We start from the raw sequence: 22,084 nt of genomic DNA, 5'->3' as shown, positions 1-22,084 counted from the left end.
GCAATTCCAGCCCAGCCAGCAATTCCTAATTCCCCAATCTCCCCTTTCCCAATTCCCTGTGTCCTGTCCCTCCATCCCTTGTCCCCAGTCCCTCTCCAGCTCTCCTGCAGCCCCTCCAGGCCCTGCAATGTGCTGGAAGCTCTCCCTGGATCCTTCCCTTCTCCAGCTGCCAATTCCCAGCTCTCCACAACCTCACATTGGATCCATCTCCTCTCCAAGGAATTGATGGATCCAGGGCCTTCCCTTGCAGTCTCAGGGAACCATCAAGGCTCTCCCTTCCCTTTTCCTCTCTTTTCCATGCCCACTGTCCATCAAAATCCCTCTGGATGGATTCTGAGTGTCCTGAATCCCAGAATCCTGGGCTGCCCTGGCTGGGAAGGGAGCTCAGAGCTCATTGCAGGGACACCTCCCACATCCCAGGCTGCTCCAATCCTTCCTGGGACATTGCAGGGATCCAGGGATTCTCTGGCAATTCCAGCCCAGCCAGCAATTCCTAATTCCCAAATCTCCCCTTTCCCAATTCCCTGTGTCCTGTCCCTCCATCCCTTGTCCCCAGTCCCTCTCCAGCTCTCCTGGATCCCCTGCAATGTGCTGGAAGCTCTCCCTGGATTCCTCTGGATTCACTGCAGCAATTCTGGCCAAAGGAATTTTCATGGATTTGTTTTTGGTTTGTTTCTTTCCTCCCCCCAGCTCTAATTGATTTTTTGACCATCTCAGCTCCAACCACTAAACCCAAACAAAACCTCTCTCATTTCCAGCTGTTCAATGCCCATCTCACTGAGCTCTGCCCTTATCACCAAAAACTTTTATCAAAAGCTGCTTTGATTGGAACAATTTAATGAGCAATTTTTATCACTCTACTTCAGTGGGAAAAAAAAAAAATAAAAAAAAAATAAAAAGAAACTTCATTCCACAACATCACCCACAAGTGTAACAGAAGAAAGGAATTGCATCCCAATCCTCAAGATCCATCTGCTCTCAAACAGACAAGAACAACTTCCAGGAGGCTCCTGTTGATAAGCCTGGGATTGCAGGAATTGATTTCCTGGGTTTTTCAGATATGATAAGAAGCATAAATAGTGCAAAACTCCTCCTGAGTTTGCAGATACCACTCTCATTACTGCTCTCTTCCAGCTGATCATGATTTTTTTTTGTAAAGAAAAAACTACATATGAATTTTTAGCATTGAAAAATATTATTTTTCAAAGAAGAGCTGCAGTGTTCAGGGACAGGGCAGGTATGGTGCAGGTCAAATAAACTACTCCACTTTTTAAGATGATTAATGAGATAAAGAAAATGAAAAATATTAAAATATGTTTACTGCATTATTCTCAACTGTTTGACCAGGGATAGAAACCAGCAGGTGTAGTGAGATGGTTCAATAATGTCTGTAAAGATAATTAGCAGGTGCAATCATCTCTCCAGGATTATTCAGAGATTTTAAACACAGGGGATGGGATGAATGGAATGGAATGGAATGGAGTGGAATGGAATGGAATGGAATGGAATGGAATGGAGTGGAGCTGTCAGCACTCAGAACTTTTCAGTGAATTCAGCTCTTAGTAATAAAGTTTTACAATAAACCACACTTTTAAAATGAAGAAAATCCTTCCAAGAAGAGTTTTCCCCTCTGTTTCACAAAATATTGACCTGCTCTTTCTGGTTATGAAGCCAAACTGAAATTTAATTTAACTCTGATTTGTTTCTTGCTTTTTTAGCAAGGCAGGACAAGGAAAGTGGATGGTCAATTTAAGGTTTTTTACCTGCAAAAAACTCCAGCATTTACACCTCAGCTCAACAGAAACAACTTCACCCTCTGCAATGAGCTGTAAAATGAAATTCTACAGTTTTTCCACAATTCCCTGTAAAACTTTTTAAATGGTATCAGCTGAGAGAGCACAAGTGCAGGGTGACAAAACCATGGAGGAAAGAGCACCTTGATGGTGGCACTCAGCACTGCTCCCACTCTGGCCTTGTTCAGGGGCTGTTCCAGTTTAAAAATGTGAATTTTCATGGAATGAATCACAGCTGATTTGGTTGGAAGGGACCTGAAGGATCATTTTGTTCCAAACCCCTCCAGGCCCTGCAATGTGCTGGAAGCTCTCCCTGGATCCTTCCCTTCTCCAGCTGCCAATTCCCAGCTCTCCACAACCTCACATTGGATCCATCTCCTCTCCAAGGAATTGATGGATCCAGGGCCTTCCCTTGCAATCTCAGGGAACCATCAAGGCTCTCCCTTCCCTTTTCCTCTCTTTTCCATCCCCACTGTCCATCCAAATCCCTCTGGATGGATTCTGAGTGTCCTGAATCCCAGAATCCTGGGCTGCCCTGGCTGGGAAGGGAGCTCAGAGCTCATTGCAGGGACACCTCCCACATCCCAGGCTGCTCCAATCCTTCCTGGGACATTGCAGGGATCCAGGGATTCTCTGGCAATTCCAGCCCAGCCAGCAATTCCTAATTCCCAAATCTCCCCTTTCCCAATTCCCTGTGTCCTGTCCCTCCATCCCTTGTCCCCAGTCCCTCTCCAGCTCTCCTGCAGCCCCTCCAGGCCCTGCAATGTGCTGGAAGCTCTCCCTGGATCCTTCCCTTCTCCAGGTGAGCACCCCCAGCTCTCCCAGCCTGGAGCAGCTCCATGGATTCCTCAGGATTTGCTCCAGCAGCTCCACATTCTCCTGCTGCTGTCCCCAGCTCTGCAGGTGGGTCTCAGGAGAGTTGAGGGGGAGAATGGCAACACACCCATTGATAAATCCCATAATTATTAATTACTATCATCATATTACTAACATCATCTCTAAAATAACATTTGCTTTAAAGCTGCTGCTGGAGGAAAAAAAAGTAACCTTCAACTCTGAGAAATATCAAAAATAGAGCAATCTGCAAGGAAATGATGATTGACAGAGGGGGAGGTAAAGAGCAGTGCTTAAATAATACATGGAAACCTGTAATTCAGCCTGACACAAATTCATTTTTCTCACTCTGCCACTCTGAAATATCCAATCAATGAGACAAATCTCCATGGCAAAGCCATTATTTAAACAAAGCTGGCTTGGCTTAAAACCACAATAATTTGGGCCAATTTAGGACTGTGATATTATGCACCATTTCACATTGTGATGTGCTGAGAGATCCCACATTGATCTGGGAATGAAAAGCCAACAACATTTTGATAGTTCATAGATTTCCCCCTTTCTCTTTGCCTCCCAACCCCCAGATGTTGAATAGCACAGCAGCCACCACCTCTGCTTTCCACTCTGGGTTTGTTATCCCTGAAAGCCAAACTGGAGAGATTTCTTAAAAGAAGCAGCAGTAAAAAGAAGAGATAACGACTTAAATGCAGCTTTAACAATGCTGCTTTCTTCTCTTTTGAAATAAGCATCTGGGCTTGTTTTTTTGGTTTTTTTTTTTTTTCTCCAAAATATGTTCAATTGCTGCCTCCAAATGCATCAGCAAAGCTGAGAAATGGGAGGAAAATTATTCCTTGAGTTGGTGGATGGGATCAGATTTTAAGGATCTGACAGGAGTTTTAGTTCAGCTCGTGATTCCCTGAAACTCTAAACTAAAAACCCTAAAACTAAAAAGGAATTGAAGATCCAAAGTTGCTCCAGTTTGTTGGATCAAGGCCAGGGGAGTGCAGAGCTCTCAGGACTGAAGACCCACAAGGATTGGAACAGGAATTGGAAGAGGCTGCCCAGGGAAGGGCTGGAATCAGCATCCCTGGGAGTGTTCAAAAAACACCTGAAATGGAAATTAATGATTCTTTGATCAACCCCTCGATCTTCCTGGGTGTTCATTCCCCATCCATAAAATGGGAGTAATTATCCTTCTGTTCTCTCATCCCTTGTTTGCCACTTCAGCCACATTTCATCCTCTTTTCATCTGCCTGTGCCCTGCTGGGCCCCCACTGAGGCTGAAGGGCTGATCCATCACTGAAATGCTCATAACAAACAGAGATATTGCACCAGGATAATCTAAAATGGTTTTTTCACCTCTGGCTTTTGTAGTTTTGCTAATCAGGGAACATGGAATTACCTCAATTGAGCAGCTGTCACTGTGCCACCCACCACTGGTGAAACTGGTGACTGTGCAATGAGCAGACAGCATTCCAAGAGAGCTCTAAAAAGGTGATCTGATGCAAAAACTCTGACTTAAATAGGAATATTCCCCCTTTTTATTGCCTCACAATGGGATTTCAGCACAGCAGTTACAAGGGAGAGGAAGATGAATTGTCTCTGCAGACTCTAAGTGTTGCTCCTCGTGGCAAGGTGAAATCCATTCCTTTTTTTGTTTTGTTCTCACAGATTCCAACCCAAAGTCCTGGGGGTTTATTGCTCTGTGAATCAGCAATTGCAAAGCACTGCAGAACAAGGCAGCCAAAAAGTGACAGCTCTGAGGCAACTCTAATCCAGGAGGATTTGGGAGTTTACACTGGAAAGCACTGAAGGAGACATTCCAAAAGTTTTTTGAGGATGTTTGCATAATGAAGCTCAGCCTGTTTTGAAGTGTCAGTGCTGGCTCACGTCAAATAACCACAGGGAACAGCCCAAATTTGGGTTTTTTCTGCTGTGATGCAACCAGGAGCAGGAATCCCTGGGCTGGTTTTGTGTGGGGGCTGGAACATCAGAGCAGACACTCAAAAGAACAGGGAGAAAATACAGAGGAGGAGCTCAAGGGGAGTCTGGTCCTTGCTGTTCCTGCCAATCCTTTGGGATAAAAGCAGTTTAGAGAGGTCAGGGCACAGTGTCTCCCCAAGGAATAATAATAATAATAATAATAATAATAATAATAATAATAATAATAATAATAATAACTTTAAAGCCCACCCAGTTCCAGTGGACATCTTCCACCATCCCAGGGTGCTCCAAGCCCCATCCAACCTGGATTTGGACACTCCCAGGGATCCAGGACTTTAACAGAGACTGGATTTTAATGCTATTTCACATTTCTCTTGAGGTTTTTCATGATCAGGAAGAAATTTAATAGATGAACACTGTTTTTATTAAACTGGATTAAACTTGGAACCACCACCCTTGACAAGGAGTCCTTTAAGGTGTAGTTTGAGAATCACAGCAGGTGAAAATGAAAATAAAAATAAAAACAAACAAAAACAAAAACAAAATAACAATCCTGGTCTTTATGATATCATGAAGGTTATAACAAGTGAAACACTGGAATGTGACTTTTTGGGATGAAGGAACAGAACTCTGGCTGATCCTTAGGAAAGACAGCACATGAACCATCTCCTATCTATCACAGCAATGATAATTTATTTAAAAAACACCCAAATCTTTAAAATCCATCATCTAAAACCAACCAAATGTTCTTCAGTAGAACAATCACTGTCACCATCTGAGAATTCCAGACACTGCCTGGTCAGTTCTGATTCTCACACATTTTATCACTGCCTTGCCTGTTGCTTTTCCCCAAAAAAAAGCAGAATCTGGGAGGCCAAATGGAGCTCCTCACCTAACAAGACAAATGGATTTTATTGACTTAATCAAGGAGAGTAACAACTCCACAGCTCATTTCTTCAGAGCTGCCTGGAACAAACTCTGGGGGCACAGGAGGAGATGTAAAACACAGCCCATAAATTATGAGTTGATTAAAGGAATGCCAATGGGAGCAGCTTCAGAATGGAACATCCACGTCCTGGGAGGTTTCCACAGCCAGTGGGCAAAATATTGACTCCCAACAAATGAGGCAGGAGATCTCCACATCATAAATCATGGGAAACTCCATAATTTTTCTGCTTCTGCTGATGAGGTTGTCCTGCTGCTCTGTATTTGGTGGGATAGGAAAGCAAAGGTTATCCCATGTTTTGCTGCTGTTGTTCACAAAGCTTGGCTTTGCCACAGCATTTCCCATGGAGCTGTTGTGTCTCTGCTTCCCTAAACTCGCTGTGGAAGGAGCAGCTTGGGCTCAGATTTGCCAAATTTGGGGCCTGATGTTGATGGATTATTTCTCTGAGACCTACAGAGAGCTCTTGGGGTGTCCTGTGCAGGGCCAGGGGGTGGACTCAAGGATCCTCTTCCAACTCAGGATGTTCCCTGAAGGGGCAAAGTCTCACTTTTCCTCCTGGATGGGTGAAAATCCTGGGAGAGAGGCTTTGCACAGCTCTATTGAGGGGCAGTGTCCTGGTGTGAAGGACAGGTGTCTGTCAATAAAGGCAGAAACTTCTCTTTGAAATGGAGAATGTAAACACCCTTCCTCCAAATTATTGTAATTCTGAAATTAAGGGGCTCTCAGGCAAAGAGATGGGAATTAAGGAATAACAGTTCTTTACTAGGAACATTAAAATAGAAATGCAGTATTACACAGGAACAATCCCAAACCCTGCCAGAGTCAGAATCCAAGCTGACACCCGTCAGTCAGTCAGGGTGTTGGCACAGTCCCATTCAATGGTGGCTGCATCCTCCTGCAGGGGCAGATGTGGTTCAGCTGGAGCAGTGCTCCTGGAGAAGGTGCAGTTTCCTCTGAAGGTGCAGGGATGATGTGCAAAGGTCTGGTTTTCCTCTGGAATGCAGTGGGAAGAAGGTCCCTTGGTGTCCAAAATGTCAGTTTTTATCTGGGTAGGAAAGGCTTGGCTCCTGCCCTGGCTGGAGCATCTCCCAGTGGGATGATGGAATTTTATCAGTCATGGCCCTGGGACTCACTGGCCATGAACAGGAGATATCTCCTGGAGGGAGGATGGGCTGTGGGAAAGATAAAGATGATTGCCCAGCTGGTTTAAAGATGGCCCATGAGCAGATAATGTGTGCCAGGAGATCAGGGTCACTGCCCCAGCTGGGTTAACAGCTGGGGACAGAATTCACATTGCTGGGCACATCAACCCAACACAGGGACAGGCACTGAGTGGGATCAGTGAAAAGAGGATAAAGCAACCAAGTACAAATTGCCCAAATTGCCAAATATTAGCAACAAACCTCCAAATTACCCAGAGCGAAGCAGCTTCTCTGAGGTAACTCAATTCCTGCATTCAGAGCTGAAAAATGTTAAACCAGGACCAAAGAGTGATTATATTGATTTGTACACCCTGAACCACGGGAATAGGAAATAAATGAGGGAAAAAAAAAAACCTCAAAACACACACACACAAAAAAAGGAGAAAATGTTTCTATCAATTTCATGTATTCCTCTCAGGGGTCCACAGCCACCAAGGCACAAAAAATTCTGTTCCAAGAGGGAATGATCAGTTTTTATTTCCAGACAAATACACGAGAGATGATTTCTTATTTTGTTTTTTAACTAACCAGCAAAATTTCAAATGCAGCCTGAAGAGGGCTGCACACCCTGACTCTGATATTTACTGCTCCTAATGGGCCAAATGAGGCTGCTGGTGATTAAGATCAAGTCTGGAGTAATGAATGGGCTCTTCACAGCTCAAGCCTTTGATCTCCAGGGCTTTGGACTGGATCCACATGGAAGTGAAAGCTGATGGGGCTGGGAGCTGATCACCTTTAGCCCATTTTAGGATGGGCTGGGCTGAAATCTGGCCTGAGATATCTCAGAGAGCTGTGTCACCATTGTTTCTGCTCTGCTGACACAGATTTCTGCTTTAAAGAGGATTTTCTGGAGGCAGGCAGAGCAGAAGCAATGGAAAAAAAAGTATTTTTCTGACAGTTTGAGGAAAGATGCTCTCTCCTTAATCCCATTTTCCCTCTCTTGCCTGTGACTGCTGCCCTTAGAGCAAAGTCCTGCCTTGAGGACTCTGGACATCACCACATGGACAGAAGGCAGAGCAGCTCCAATTCCTCCCATTCCCCACATTAAACAGCCACATTCCAAAGGAAAACTTGTTTCTGGGTTCCTACAAGTGCATTGGAAATTTAGAGGAAAAGCCCAGAGAGCAGAGAATGTTTTTAGTAGTTAAAGTTAAATAGAAAGGTCACATCCTGGGCTGTGCTCCTCTATAAACCAACAAATTATTTCTCTTATTGCTGTGATTGTTCTCCAATCAATTTGAGAAGCTCTCAGAGCCACAGTGATGGGGGAGGTAGTGGGGACAAGGAGCTTTACCTCTCTCTGTGCCAGGTCATTCATGGCTTCTCCTACACCTCTGCTTTCCATCCATTAAAAAGGGAAAGTGACCCCTTCCAAACACAGAACCTGCCAGGTGCTTCTCAATCTTCAGGGAGAAGCCTCCTTAGAAATCAGTGGTCCCAATTTAAATCCCAGCAAACTCATCAGCTGGGATGCAAACACTCAGAATTGGAAGAAAAAACTCCAGGGAGAGCTCAGAGCCCCTTGCAGGAGAGCTGGAGAGGGACTGGGGACAAGGGATGGAGGGACAGGACACAGGGAATTGGGAAAGGGGAGATTTGGGAATTAGGAATTGCTGGCTGGGCTGGAATTGCCAGAGAATCCCTGGATCCCTGCAATGTCCCAGGAAGGATTGGAGCAGCCTGGGATGTGGGAGGTGTCCCTGCAATGAGCTCTGAGCTCCCTTCCCAGCCAGGGCAGCCCAGGATTCTGGGATTCAGGACACTCAGAATCCATCCAGAGGGATTTTGATGGACAGTGGGCATGGAAAAGAGAGGAAAAGGGAAGGGAGAGCCTTGATGGTCCCCTGAGATTGCAAGGGAAGGCCCTGGATCCATCAATTCCTTGGAGAGGAGATGGATCCAATGTGAGGTTGTGGAGAGCTGGGAATTGGCAGCTGGAGAAGGGAAGGATCCAGGGAGAGCTTCCAGCACATTGCAGGGCCTGGAGGGGCTGCAGGAGAGCTGGAGAGGGACTGGGGACAAGGGATGGAGGGACAGCACACAGGGAATTGGGAAAGGGGAGATTTGGGAATTAGGAATTCCTGGCTGGGCTGGAATTCCCAGAGCAGCTGTGGCTGCCCCTGGATCCCTGGAATGCCCAAGGCCAGGTTGGATGGGGTTTGGAAGCATCCTGGGATAATGGGAGGTGTCCCTGCCATGGCAGGGGTTGGAATGATCTTTCAGGTCCCTTCCAATCTAAACCATTCCATATTTCTGTGATTATTAGCAAGTGATTACAAGGACACCCAGTGCACTTCCAGCTTTAGGATGAACCCTGTGAATGAACAGCTCACAGCAAGTCCCAAAATAAAACTGCCAAGCACAGAAGTCAAATTCTACAACAGAAAGGGAACTCAGCACAGACTGAGACATCCACACAATGGCAAGGTGCTCATCAGTACCCACAGAGAATATCCCACCCCAAACCCATCCTCTGGCTTTGTGCCCCACCTCAGGAGCCCTGTGCCAGTGGAAGCAGAGCCTGACAGGGGATTTGTGTGAAAACCTCTCCCTCATCACAGGGAGCATTTCAGTCCCACTCCAGGGGCAGCAGATTGGGATGCTGAGGGTCTCATTGTCGGGAGATTGGCTGTGGAAGGCAAGTGGAGCAATCAGGACCAGCCAGGCACTCGGTGAAATCTCACTGACACAGCCCTGATGTCCAATGAATGATTTAGCACTTGTTAAACTTCTCCCATTGTGAAAGCAACCTATTATTTTCCTGCTCGTGCTCTGCAATGCCTCAATCACTGACAGGAGGAGTGAGTGAGAAATAATAGAGTTCATTTTCGATTGCTGTCGTTCAATAGCTGCTCTGTGTACCCCATCTGCCATTGTTTCAGCAACAAGAGAGCTGATGGCTTTTTCTCATCCCCTTTTCGGATCCCACCTCTTTTACAGCCCCCAGAAACATCCTGTAACATCACAAGTGTTCAATCCAGACAAACACCGTGGTGCAGCTCTCAGGGGAGGGGAATGTGCATCACTTACAGCAGGGCAGCTTCCAAATCCCAAGTTTAAATTCCTGTCTTAGCAGGATTTACTGATTAAAGCTTTGGGGTTTTGTCAGCTCAGGGAGTGGGGAATTTGATGAAGTTCAAGAAGAGTGAGTGCAAGGTGCTGAAGGTCAGGGTTTCCCTAAAGAAGGGATTGAGAGCAGCCCTGACCAGAGGAGGATGAAAAGCTGCACCTGCCCTGGCCGTGTCCACTCAGCCCAGAAAGCCAAGAGGATCCAGGGTGGGCAGGAGGTGAGGGTGGGATCAGCAGGTGAGACCCCACCTGCAGAGCTGCCTCCAGCATCAGAAGGGTGGAGCTGTCCAGGAAAAACTGAGGAGAGCAGGGAGCCTGGTGGGAATGCCCTGCTTTGCCTTTGCAGGGAGGTGAGAGGGGAAAACTGAGATTTACCTGTCCCAAGGTGTCCTAATGCATTTAAGGAGCAAACAAGTTGAGCCACAAAAACAGACTCTGGACTGATCATCAAAGCTGCAGAGTCAAGAGTTCCCTCTGGGCTTTGTCCTCCCAGGATTTCTTCTATCATTTCCCAAAATCCAAAACCTCTGATCTTGGGGTAAGATAAATAACTCTGCAGGGATGACTCTGGTCAGCAGCTCTTGTTCAGCTCACAGAAGATGTGGTCACACCTGGGGTGTCCCTAAAAACACATCAATCCCAGTTTCCAACAACAAGAGAAGGAGGAAAACTGGGTTATTATTATTATGCTCTGTAGAAATCTTTAGGAGGGAAACTGCTGCTGCCTCTCTGCAAAGACTCACTGGAGATCCAGGATCTCTTTTTAGGGGGCTCACATGAACTCTGGGGCTCAGTCCCAAATTTCTCCCATCCCAATGTGCCTGTGGGGATCCAGGAAGGAGGATCCATCTCCTGGTGGCAACACCCTTTCCCTGAAAAGGCAGAGTGCTGCCTTTCCAATACTAATACTAATACTAATACTAATACTAATACTAATACTAATACTAATACTAATACTAATACTAATACTAATACTAATAAATACAAATACTAATAAAAGACACGCTGGAATATTAAAATGAAGATTTTTCGAGTCAGCCCTACTCCAGCCAAAAAAATCCATTTAAATATGGTTGGATATCATATCCCAGCCTTTCACCAGGAGGTTTCCTAAGAGCAGATCTGTGAGTGTAGCAATTCAAAACCTCTGTTAATGTATAAAAACAGTTGTAAGAAGCTGGGGGTTTCCACGATTCCAGACTAAAAAGCCATAAACTGAAGCACATTAAGGAAATAGCTGCTGTGCTGGTCTCAAATTTTTTTTTTTTTTTTTTTTAACTTCTAATAGCGTGTTTTGTCTCCATCAGCAAAGAACCGCTCTCCAATAATTGCTCTAAATGACTCTTTGAATGCACATCTCTATTTGCAAAGCCCATCAAGTTCCAGACAAGTCCCAAATCTTCCCTTCTTAATTTACGGTGAGGATGAACAAACAGAGGGAGCCAGGGCGGTAATTGCTGAGCTCAGAGGGAGCTGCTCATCCCCCCAGTTCTGCTTTTAGCCGGGATTTAAGGAATCCAGACACGGAATTTACACTGATGAGGGCGTCTCTCCTCAAACAGCGTCAAGTTGACAGAGCCCGAATCTCGCAGTTCCTTAAAGCCAAAATCTCAGCTCAGCTCCAGCCTCCTGAACCAGCACAAACAAATTTCCCAGACCTTAAAACAACCCCTCTATTTGTTCTGGATGCCAGCTAAACTCCTACAGGTTGTAAAGTGCTCCTGATCCTGTAGTTCACGGGGAAAGGCTGAACCATCCCAGGACATGAATAAAGATGAGAGCATTTAACAACACAACAGACTCTTCACCATGTAAACCCTGCCCCAGAGCAGAGTTTGAGCACAAGAGTTTATTCCTTATAAAAACCAAGATTTATTCAGTTACCTGCAGCAAGCAAAGAAGAAGCTGGGAGAGTTAAAATATTTAAATGGTAATTCCTCCTTAAGTACATGTTAGGGCAGAAAATAAAACACAGGGTGCTCATTCTAACCTCAGGCACTGTCCAATATAAGCTGAAATGACATTTCACTTTGGCAGACTTAGATGCTGTTTTAGATTTTAGAGAGGTGGCAGAGAGAGTTTGGAAGATTTTGCTATTTTATGTTCTAATATGAATTTCTCAACTCTTCACAAGTTTGTGAATAAAGCCAGGCTCTTTTCCAGAGGCCCAACCCCAGTGGGACAGGGCAGGATTGAAGTATTTTTGGAAAAATTGCATCATTTGGGTCCCTACAAACACATCAGCACGTTGGCTTTTCCTTCTTTGTAGAGAAAACCTCAAATTGCTCTGATGGAATAAAAATTCCCTCTCCAGGATTTGCACACTGACCTCATGTGCTTAGGGAGATCTGAGACAGGAGGTTGTCCAAAAATAGGATTTATGATGAAAACACCAATGTGCACCTGATCACAAGGTCCAGCTCTGTCCAGGTGTAAGTGGGTTAGCTGCACCACCTAACTGGTGACTTGTTTTAGTTTTCTTCTATCTTCACTCAGAGTGAGGATTAAAAATACAAAGAATATGAATTTCTCATGTTTGGACTTGGTTTATTAAATCTTATCTAAAAGACAGACAGTTCTGCAACACTTGTAGCTACCAGCTAAAAGTGAGCAAGATGGAGCTGAATTTAGCTAATTACAAAGTCTTTTAAAGCTAAACAGTCCAATAAAGAGCTAATACCTATATTATTTATATTTTTGACCCAATAACCAAACTCCTGTGACCTGCAGTGCAGCACTAACTATCTAACCAAAAACTACCTGAAATAATGAAGAAGGAAAAAGACAGAGACAACACCCCAAATCCTCCACCTTGTCCCATACCTATTACTACATTATAAAACCTTCACATTTAAAACCTTTCACCATGTGACACCACACACTTTTATTTTAACTAAACACCTGTGATTTTAACTCCATCACTCAAATTTGGAAGCTTTCTCCAAGGCCAAACAGGGGGTCAGTGCCAGAAAGCACAGGAAGCTCAAAACTCTCAGGTTTCTGGGTTCCAACATCCAGGTACACCTGGAGCAATCCCAAAATCTCCTCACCCACCCTGAGATGGAGCTGGCACACGCCTGCCTGTCAGCAGCTCGTCCCAAATTTGGGGCAAAAGGAGCTGGCAGAGCTTCAAGGAGCTCCTTTCACAGCTTTTTGATTGATGGGTGATGCCACAGACCTGAGGAGACCCAGAAACAGAAGCAGCTCCAGCCCCTTCCCAGGGCTGACAGGATTGGGAATTCGGCCATGGATGCCTCAGGAGGGGTGGGAGATTTGTGAAGAACAACAGAGCCCCTTTGCTCCAAACACTCTGAAATTCCTGAGTGAATATTCATGAATTTGGAAGCACAGAAAAACAACTTCCTTCCAGTTTGGAGGGGGAACATCTTACAGAGTGGGGAAAAAAAGGCATTAATTCCATGATCTGAAGGGATATTTTGTGAAAGGTCAAGGGATGTTCATTCAAACCCCTGCAGTGAAGATATCCAGGAGTGTCAGAGGAGGGAAATGCAGCAACTGTTCAAAATAACCAGGTGGGAACCACCCAGTGTGGGGGTGGATCTGTGAAGGGCTGATAGAATTCCTTGGAAGAGTTAGAAAGAATCACAAGCCAAACCTGCCAAAATTTCAAGCATCTCCCTTGGCCATCCTGATAATTTTCTTACCCCATTCTGCCCAGAGAGACCATTTATTAAAAACCCAAGAGATGCAAAGTTCAGGGAGAAAAGAGCTAAAAACTCTTCTCTCAATTCTTTTCTCTTTCCTCTAAATCACTGTTTCCCTCAAAAAAAACCCCACAAAACCTCAGCTGGTTAAACCCACACTCATTCAAACTTGGGCTTGGCCACAAATTTGACATGGATCAATAACACCTTGTCCTGAGAAATCAAAGGATCATTGGGAAACAAACTGCTGACCCAGAAGAATTGGTAGCAGCTCCCCCAGTCTGAGTCCTCTCATCTGCCTGATAACACTGACAAAAGGTGTCAGCCCCAGAGAGGAGGATGAGGAGGAGGGAAGGCTCACAAAGGAAGAAAAGCCAGCTCAGAAGAGAGGAGACCACGAGGGAAAGGAGGGAAGAGGGAAAAGGTGGAAAAGAGCAGATGACATTTGAGAGGGTCACGAGTACGGAAAATGAACTGGGAGATTGAAAGGTTTGGGGGGAAGAGCTGACTTTGAAAACATCCCTTGATCTCTTCTCCTTCATTGAAATGTTTTCTTCACAAGGCCCAAACAACAAAAACATGAAGGGAAAGTTGCATTTAGTGGCTGGAAATGAGGGAATGTTCATTCCAGAACTGTATTGACTGATTCTCCTCCTGGAGCTACAGATCTGATGGCACATCCATTTGTTTCCACCCCAGTTCAATGGCACAATCATTTGTTCCCATTCCTATTAGGAAAATGAGGCATGAGGTAAAAACCAGCCTGGTATAAACCTCTTCCTTTAAATTCCACACATATTCCACGTTTCCTGCTCATTATAATGCAACTCAGATCCTGATCCAACATGCAGCCTCTTAAATCCCCCCCAGGCAAAATCGTCCCCTGGTTGAAATTTGTTTAAAGCCATGGAAGTACATTTATTTTAACTAAATGAGGATCTGACTCCCAGTTCATTCTACAGCAAGTTAACAAATAGGAGGCAATGCTGGAATCTTAATTCATTCAAACAGTAGCCCAGGGCAACTCTGGACATCAAAACTCATTTTGGATCAGGAAGGAACAGCCCTGGGTTAATTCCCAGTGTTATGGGGTCCTTAGCACCATGTGGACAGAGCCACCAAAGATGTGGGTTTGGATGTCACACAGTGCTCCCATGGAGGGATGGAAGGACAAAAATGGAATATTTGGATTTCCCAGGCTGAAGAGCAGCATTGTTGTTGAAAAAACCTGTGAGAATGAAAACTCCCTCTTGCCTCCCAGTTATTCTCCTACAGCATCAGAAATTTGCTGCTAGCACAGAATTCCACCTGCAGTTCAGGAGTGGGTTTGCCTCTTCATTATTCCTTCTATCCCCTAATTCTGTTTTTTGAGTGCCCATTCCCAATCCTGCATATCCCAAAAGATGTTTGTAGGATCTCAGGATGGTTTGGGTTGGAAGGGACCTTAAAGCCCATCCAGTGCCACCCCTGCCATGGCAGGGACTGTCCCAGGGTCATCCAAACCCCAATGTCCAACCTGGCAGGGATCCAGGGATTCTCTGGCAATTCCAGCCCAGCCAGCAATTCCTAATTCCCCAATCTCCCCTTTCCCAATTCCCTGTGTCCTGTCCCTCCATCCCTTGTCCCCAGTCCCTCTCCAGCTCTCCTGCAGCCCCTGGAATGTGCTGGAAGCTCTCCCTGGAGCATTTAAACATCTTACATTGGTAAAGCAGCTTCTCCATTCAGGATTCCAGAGGGTCCCTCTGCCTTGGGGCTGGGACAAGCCAGGATGTTGTTGATTCCCTGTTCTCAACCAAAAACCCGTGAGAAGCTTTCCTCCTTCCACATGAGCATTTCTTCCACACACTCCACATTGGGGTTTTTTTGGCAACAGCAGAGCAAGGAAGTTCTCTCCTCTGGATTCCTGCTCTTTGTATCCTGTTGTCCTGCCTGGGAGACCACAGGGATGCAGAGTTTGTGATTCCAGAGATGAGACTGGGCAGATGCAGACACACAGATGAACCTGGCTCACCCAGAGCAATCAGAGCTGGCTCATTCCCACCCCTCCCCAAACACCCAGCATCCATAAAAGCACCATCAGGGAAGCCTGCCATGTCCCTGATCTAATTTACTTCATCCAGCAGTTATTTCTGCTCTCTCCTCCTCTCCACACACAATTCCTGGAGCTCTCTGCAGAGAAATGAGAGCGGATTTTGCCCAGGAAGGTGAAAATCTTGGCAAAAGTTGGTGCCAGGCTTCCAATTTCTCTTTTCATTAAGCAACAACCAGCTCCTTTTATTCCAGGATGTGTTTCCAGAGGCACAAGAGATGTCTCTAGTGGTTTCCTGATGCCATCCCCCCCTCCTAAAAATATATAAAATAAAATAAAAAAAATCCAGTGTTCCTGCAAGATCCCTTTCAAGCACTGTGTGAATTGCTGATGGGAAGGAGCTCCTGCATAGCAAAGCTCATGGAAAGCTTTATTCTCCCACACAGGGGAAGGATTTATTGGAGCAGAATGAAAAGGAGACTGAACACAAGACACGTGTCCTCGTGTCCAACTGGGAATTCCAGCTGTCTCAATGATATGTAAATTATATTTGGATTTAATTCGGGCCTGGTTGGAAAAGGGATGAGTCTGAAGAGCTCATTCCTCCTCCAGCACATCTGCTCTGGGTGTGCCTGTGGATCCATGGAGCTTCCATGACTAAGGGTGGTCACAAATCATCCCTGCAATTTATCCCTGGAATTAATTAGCTATTAAATGGTTTTTCCCCATTAAAAGAATTTGCTCCATGCAAAGCTGGTGTTTTGCTGAAAACAAAAGGCAGCACCTGAAAATAGAAGGGGTTCATCCAGCTGGAAATTGAGGCAACCTCAATTGGATTTTTTGACTATTTCTGATTGTCTGGATGTCTCCAGATATGTGATGATGTGTCCAGTTCTGGGACCCTCAGGACAAGAGAGATCTCAAAGAGCTGGAGCGTGTCCAGGGAAGGGAATGGAGCTGGGAAGGGTCTGGAGAACCAGGAATGGCTGGGGGAGCTGGGAAGGGGCTCAGGCTGGAGAAAAGGGGGATCAGGGGGGCCCCTGTGGCTCTGCACAAGTCCCTGCCAGGAGGGGACAGCCCCAGGTCGGGCTGTGGGAACAGGGACAGGAGGAGAGGGAACAGCCTCAGGGTGGAACCAGCAGGAATTTCCCCATGGAAAGGGTGGGCAGGGGTTGGAACTGCCAAGGGAGGGTTGGATCCCCATCCCTGGAGTGTCCAAGCAATGACTGGATGAGCAGGAGATTGTCCTGGACTGGATTTTCCAGGCATAAAATAATCCCAGGTATCCACCTGCCAGCAAATTCCACCTGGATGGGACATCAGGTGCTCCAAACTCCTGCTCTGATGGGACACTGAGATCCTGGTGATCCAGCTGGTCAATCCATCCCAATCCCAGTGCCAGGCACGTTGTTAACTCTGTAATTCCTCCTTTATTAGGCCCAGGTGTATAAATGGCATCCCTGGGAGCCCTGTGAATTCCATCATTACTCCTCCACTGGAGCTGTGTTCCCTGACCTGCTGGGATGTTGATCACCACCTCAGCCCACACCCCAGTGGGGATCCATTATTTATCTTATTCCATTTTACAGTGTGGAGTAAATAAATAGCATTAAAGTGCTAAATTTATTCATGGAAATGGGGCTGCTTTTGCATCCTGGAGCTATTCCTTAAATCAAGGAAATGCTGTTAATAGGCTGCAATGAAGATGTAAAACATCCATTTTAATATGGCTGTAATAAAGGCAGATTGCAGGAGCTGATGATGACATTTTACATGTGGGGGACAAGGATGGTGACACTTTAATATCTCCAGTTCCTGGACTCAATTCCATGCCATGCAGCCCAAGAGGGCTGTATTAATTATTACAGTGTCATCTCGAAGAAATTAATTCCAGTCGTTATCAGAGGATGCTCATTAAGCAACAACTGCTTGGCTGCTTGAGCAAATCCCACACCCTGGGAGGGGACAGGAGCACGGTGACAACCAGCTGGTGACACATCCACTGCCATCCCCAAACCTTTTGTGCTGGCAGAGCTGGGTGGGACACAAGAGGATCTTCACCAGGCAGAGCTGCTCTGTGCTGGAGGATCAGTGGGAGAGCTGGGATTGAGTCCTGCAAGGAGCAGGGTCCCATTTTTAGGATCTTCAAGTATAAAAGCTTTTTGATGAAGGTTTTCCATCCCTGGTAGAGTCCAAGGCCAGGTTGGATGAGGTTGGGAGCAACCTGGGATAGTGGAAGGTGTGGAACTGGATGAGCTTCAACATCCAACCCAAACCATTCCATAATTCTGGGATTTATAACAAATCTGCACCTTCTTTAAAATCTCTTCTTATGAACTAAAAACAAATTAAGTTTCCCCAAACTGATCCAGAGCAATAACAAAGTGAGAGGAACATCTTGGTCCTGCTGCACCAGACTTACTGCAAAGCCAAGCTGAGGTTTCCTTTAATTCCTCCTAAATTCTACAAGTGAAGGTTTCCCTGAAATGGGCTATTTAAAGCTCCATGTTCTGTACATGAAGACATTATTAAGTTGTTCTCCTCCAAAGAAAATATTCAAGGAATGCTGGTCTTCCAAGAGTTATGCACCAGAACCATGGAAACAGAATGGTTTGGATGGGGAGGGATCTTGAAGATTCTCTCATTCCAACCATGGACACCTTCCCCAAGGATGCCTCCTGCTCTTTCCCATCCATTCTGGAAAATACACCAGATCCAGACCACAAAAGTGATGTTTCATTTTCCATCCTAGTTTTATTTTTAATCTCTACAAGTCCAGAGTTGAAACCAATGCCCAGAACAGATCACTCCACACAAACAGCCCCCACCAGCTGCATTCCAGATAGGGCATGTTAATGCTTTGTTTCTTAGGCCATTTTTATTAATTTGCATTATTAAAGTGAGTTTGAAACCAAAAATCAATACACAAGTGCCAAGAGTGTGAGCACAGAATTCAGATATCTGAATTCACAGGGAGGAAAGAAGACAACAAACTGTGCCTTACCAAGGGATGGGAAGGGAAAATTATATCCATTTATTCCTTAGCCAAATTGCTCCTTGAATTTATTCATGGGGTATAATTATGGATAGCAATCATATTTTCTCCTTCAGTCTCAGTTCCTCCTTCAGACTCAGTTTTGGTTCACAATTAAATTCAGGAGAGGCAGCAAGAAGTGAAGTTTAAAGTTTGCCACTACTGAGCCAAACCCAAAGAGAGTGAGCTCTAAATCTGTGTTTCTCTTGTGGGAGAAAACTTCAGCTTAGAGCCAAAACAGAGCCAGGATTTTCCAAGATTTGCTCAGAAATGGGCAAAGATCACCCTAAGCCCCACCAGGTACCTCCATCAGAAATTGGATTGAAACAAGAAAACTCCTTCCCAAAGACACCAAAAATCAACCACGCTCTACAGAAGGTTTGACTTCATCTGTGTTTGGTGATGGCCACACAAAGTAAAAATATCATAAAAAGCAGTTTATTAAAGCTAAAGACCAGCAGGCACAGACAAAAAAAATGGAATGAGAAAGGGATGGATTGGGAATGTGCTGCCACAAGCCAAGCAATGCCATGACAGAAGGATCCCTCCTGTCCACCTGGAACCATTTCTCTCCACATGGAAAATAAAATTTATAAATGTTAACGTGTTGTTTGTAAAGGTCAGGTCAGTATTTGGTGTGCCATGAGCTGGGGGGAAGCAAATCCATCTCAGCATCAGGTCACTGGGACAGCAGTGACATTCAAGAGAGGAGGATCTGAACCCTTCCCCAAGTGGATTTTTTGTTGGAATGGGATTTGATCCCCATCCTTTCTGCTCTGGGCTCTGGGAGGTGGCAGCAAAGTAACAGAAATTTTTGAAAAATGAATTTTTGGTACAATTGTGATGCTGATTTGTACCAAAATGGTCAGAAAAAATGGAAAAAAAAAAAAAAAAAAAAAAGGCAAGATGAAAGTGGAGTGAAATTTCTGGGATTTATCCACAATGGGATGTGGCAGTGAAGGAAGCAATTCCTATTAAAGCAGGTTAAAAGGTCATTAGGGGAGGGGGGAGTTGGTGCTGCCACTTCAGCTGGTTGGATAACAGGTTCACCTTTCAAAGGGAATTACAGAAACATGGAATTGTAAAGGTTGGAAAAGACTTTTAAGTCCACCCAAGACCACAAAACCACGACCTCAATCCACACATTTTTTGAACATTTCCATGGATGGGGCTGCACCACTTCCCTGGGCAGCCACTTCCAGCACTTGAGAAATTTCTCCTAATATCCAATCTAAACCTTCTCTGGCACAACTCAAAGTTATTTCCTCAAACATCCAACCAGCCCTGATCTCAAACCTGAAATCCTTTGCTTCCACCCATCCCATCTCCCTTTAGAAGCTTCTCAGTGGAAGATTCAACCCAAGGGAAAAAGGCAAAACGAGGATTTGATTCATCCAAATTTAGAAGAGAAGAGCCACTGATGTCTCAACCCCACAGGGCTCTTCAGCACTTTCTTCCCAGAAATTTCCCTGTTTTAATTAATTGTTGTGAAATGCAGCCATGAGCAATGAAAATCATCCCCACTCACTGTAATATGTGACTTAAAAGATAAAGCATTAAAATAATGATAATAATTATTCTAATAATAAACTACCCAAATAATTCAGAGAAATGGGGTCACTTTGGATATTTGACTGGAGAGATCTAAGGAAAAACTGTGAACTCAGCAAAACCAAAAGTCCTGGGATTTTAAGCAAGGAAAATCATTACCCTGAGACTGCCATAACACCAAAAAGGTATTTTTAAATTTTTTATCAGTATCAGAACCCTGGGTTCTTCACCTAGAAGACATCATTGGCATGTCATCACATAATTATAATATACACATGTTCTTTCAATGATGGAAATTCTGGGATCAATGGCAAAAATCAGTGGGTTTGAACAACACCCACAAAGCTGCCAGAGCTCACGTGGATGGAAAAGGGGAAGCAGGAAAACGAGGCCATGTCCTCTCTGACACTCATTCCAGCAGACAACTGGATCTTTCCCTCCCTTTCAGCTGCAACTCAGAAGGTGAAAAAGTCTGTTCATGCTGTCCTCACCCCTGGCTGGAATTTGTCTGTGGGAATTCAAGTTCCCACCTATTTGACATGCAAAGCAAGAGGAAATTTCTCACTGTGGTTATAAATATCCTGAAGGAAAGTGTGCACATTTCATTATCAGCTGAGCTTTGTCCTTGAGCACCAGATGAGGAGCTTGGGGAGCCCTTGCAAGGTTTGGACCAAAGCAGATCAACAGCAGCAGGAGCTGGAGCTGCTGGAGAGATTCCAGAGGAATCCAGGGCTGGAGCCAGGCTGGGAGAGCTGGGGGTGCTCACCTGGAGAAGGGAAGGATCCAGGGAGAGCTTCCAGCACATTGCAGGGAATCAGGAGAGCTGGAGAGGGACTGGGGACAAGGGATGGAGGGACAGGACACAGGGAATTGGGAAAGGGGAGATTTGGGAATTAGGAATTGCTGGCTGGGCTGGAATTGCCAGAGAATCCCTGGATCCCTGGAGTGTCCAAGGAAAGGTTGGACATTGGGGTTTGGATCACCTGGGACAGTGGGAGGTGTCCCTGCCATGGCAGGGGTGGAATGGGATGAGCTTTAATTCCCTCCCAACTCAGCCATTCTGGGATTCTGTGACTGCAGGAAAAAGCTGATTTTCCCAATAAATAACCTGTGAATATCCATCTTTTTAATCCACCTTGCTCTGGATTCCATAAAAACAGACCAGGCTGCACCAGTACTGAGTTTCTGCAGTGATTTCCATTAGAATGAACAGAATCTGATAAACCTCATGAGCTGGTGGATGCTGCTGGGAGCCAGGGAAGAAGCAGCCTTGAGGCCTTGCCTTTCCCAGGCCTTTACAAGGTCAAGGAATTCCAACAATGATTAAACTCCTGCAGGTGTGTGAGAGATAAAATGTTTTGCATAAAGCATGTTTTCAGAGAGGTGTTGCCTGCTTTGACCAATGAGCCTTTTCTGTTTTGTTTTGCACAAACTATCCTATACATAGTGTAGTGTTTCTTTAAATAAAACTCTTTTCTCTCTTGCTTCTCCATTACATGTTGCATTATCCTTTCTGCTGCTCTTATAGCCTTAAAATGCAACTCTCATGTTGTGCCCCAAAACTTTCACAGAATCCTCAGTGCAAATTTTGCACAGAAATACAATAAAAAAAAAAAAAAGGATGTGTGCAAAGTGGGGGGCACCACTTTGCTGTGCTTTGTGTTCCTCAGCAAACAGCTGAACAAAGAGGAAAACCCCCAGAGCAGGGGAGCTGAAGCACAGGCAGTGATTGATTTTCCAGCTGAGGGTTCTCCAGCTGCCCATCCATCCCCAGGGAAGTTTTGCTGCTGCAGTGACCTGAGGATGCCATGCCCACATCCCAACCCCAAATCCACCCCCCTGAGGCACCCAGGCTCTGTCTCCCTCCATAAACCAACACTGGAGTCACCCTCAGACAGACAGACAGACAGACAGACAGCCCTGGAGCCTGGAACCTCCCTCCTTTCCCCTTGGCCACCCCTGGGCTCCAGGAGCAAAGGCAAAGCCAGGCTGAGCTTTGGGAGGATGGACACTGATG

At 45.4% G+C, this 22,084-nt stretch overlaps 1 protein-coding gene across 2 annotated transcripts in view; it reads right to left on the bottom strand.

The window, feature by feature from the left end:
- Positions 1-22,084, bottom strand: part of EXOC4 (exocyst complex component 4) — a 280,009-nt gene that overhangs the window by 93,791 nt on the left and 164,134 nt on the right. The window contains exon 11 of one of the 2 annotated variants that reach the window (XM_056482279.1): positions 5,089-6,689. The exons of the other annotated variant lie outside the window; for it this stretch is intronic. Coding sequence (XP_056338254.1) covers positions 6,647-6,689 — 43 coding nt within the window. The 3' untranslated portion in view covers positions 5,089-6,646. Of the gene's footprint in view, positions 1-5,088; positions 6,690-22,084 lie in introns of those variants that run through there. 2 annotated transcript variants of the gene reach the window in all.

The sequence above is a fragment of the Oenanthe melanoleuca genome, chromosome 1A, assembly GCF_029582105.1.
Source record: "Oenanthe melanoleuca isolate GR-GAL-2019-014 chromosome 1A, OMel1.0, whole genome shotgun sequence".
NCBI classification, from domain to species: Eukaryota; Metazoa; Chordata; class Aves; order Passeriformes; family Muscicapidae; genus Oenanthe; species Oenanthe melanoleuca.
This window is presented reverse-complemented; position numbering and strand designations above follow the sequence as displayed.